Source organism: Myotis brandtii, unplaced genomic scaffold, assembly GCF_000412655.1.
Source record: "Myotis brandtii unplaced genomic scaffold, ASM41265v1 Scaffold6521, whole genome shotgun sequence".
NCBI lineage: Eukaryota > Metazoa > Chordata > Mammalia > Chiroptera > Vespertilionidae > Myotis > Myotis brandtii.
The window spans coordinates 782-2,028 of record NW_005352007.1 but is presented as its reverse complement, the minus strand read 5'-3'; the positions used below and the strand labels follow the sequence as shown (position 1 = coordinate 2,028).

The following is a 1,247-nucleotide window of genomic DNA, read 5'->3' as shown; positions in this document are numbered from 1 at the left end:
TGTCTTTCAGGCCAGAGGGTTTCCCTTACTTTCTCTGATGCTGCTTCTGTAGGGCTGCCTCTGATAACTGTCCCTGAAGGATCAGTCTTCTCTGCTTATCAATATCTCCTTCCATTCGGGCAAAAGCATGAGAGCCAATGAAAGAGAGGTCAGCTCCCAAGCCTTCTTCCTCCTCTTCTTGGTCGTCTGTAACAAAAACACCAGCAATAGAGAGCTGAGGACAAAACTTGACTGTAAATGCTACAAACAGATTGTGAATGCCCAACAGGGATGACTATGAGCTAGCTCAAAAGAACAGAATTAAGGTTATATTTTGAGAATGAAAATGAAATCCGATTTAGGCATCTGAAGAATTGAAATAATGAAGGAAAGCAACAAATGTTTGGGGTCATTTATCCAGAGCCGTTTAAGGAGGGAGCACCTGATTGGCTGGCACATAAACCTCAGACCTTTGGTCAGGGCACCAAGGAAGGAAGATGTTAGGTATGGTTTTAGAAGACCTTGTTGAAGCTGTTGAACATTTTAGATGATAATGTACAGGACTACTGTCTCAACAGTGTCCTGTATCAACTTCATGAGGGCAAGAATGTTGTTATATTCACCTCTGAATTTCTATTGCCTAACACAGACCTGACATAGACATGTATTTAAAATTTTTATTTTATTTAAAGAGTAAATCTTAACAAGAATAAGACTCTAAAAACCACTAAGTTGGTCTTGATCTCAGTGTCACACTAACAGACACATACTCCCCACTTCTGTGATCAATCCCTTCCCTTCCTTAAGAGGGAGATGAGAAAGGTAGAACTCACCTTCCGGGGCACCAGGTTTCTCACTTATTCGAATCTGCCGTTCAGGTACCACAGGCTCCCCTTCTGCATTTCCAATATCTGCAGGCAGGTACGGCAATGACCGACCCTCCTCCTTTAATGACCTTGGGAAGTACAGAGGGAGCAGCTTTTGGTAAGTAGCCTGTGTCGGAAAAGCAAGACATTCTGTGACAAATCACGAAGTAATGAAGCAGGCACCTCAGTGCTTAGTGCTACTCAGACACTGTGAAGAGAGCCTCCATCAGGGAGGAAGACCTCCCCTGCTCTAAGCTCAGAGCAGATGCTGTCTGGGACCTCCTTCAGTTTTGTGTTAAAGATCAGGACATCATTAGCTAGTTAAACATGGCTCCCATTCCGGCAATTCCCGGTGACTGAACCTGGAATGCGCAGGTCCTGCCACTCCTGTCTCCTCCTCAC

The 1,247-nt window shown here is 44.4% G+C and overlaps 1 protein-coding gene across 1 annotated transcript; it reads right to left on the bottom strand.

Annotated features, from left to right (window-relative positions):
* Positions 1-29: 29 nt before the first annotated feature.
* On the bottom strand, positions 30-972 carry LOC102241468 (ganglioside-induced differentiation-associated protein 2; the record flags this gene model as incomplete). Its single annotated transcript, XM_005853103.1, has 2 exons — positions 30-186; positions 813-972. Coding segments are annotated over 2 exons (317 nt in total), but the record flags the coding sequence as incomplete, so codon positions are not given.
* Positions 973-1,247: the final 275 nt, after the last annotated feature.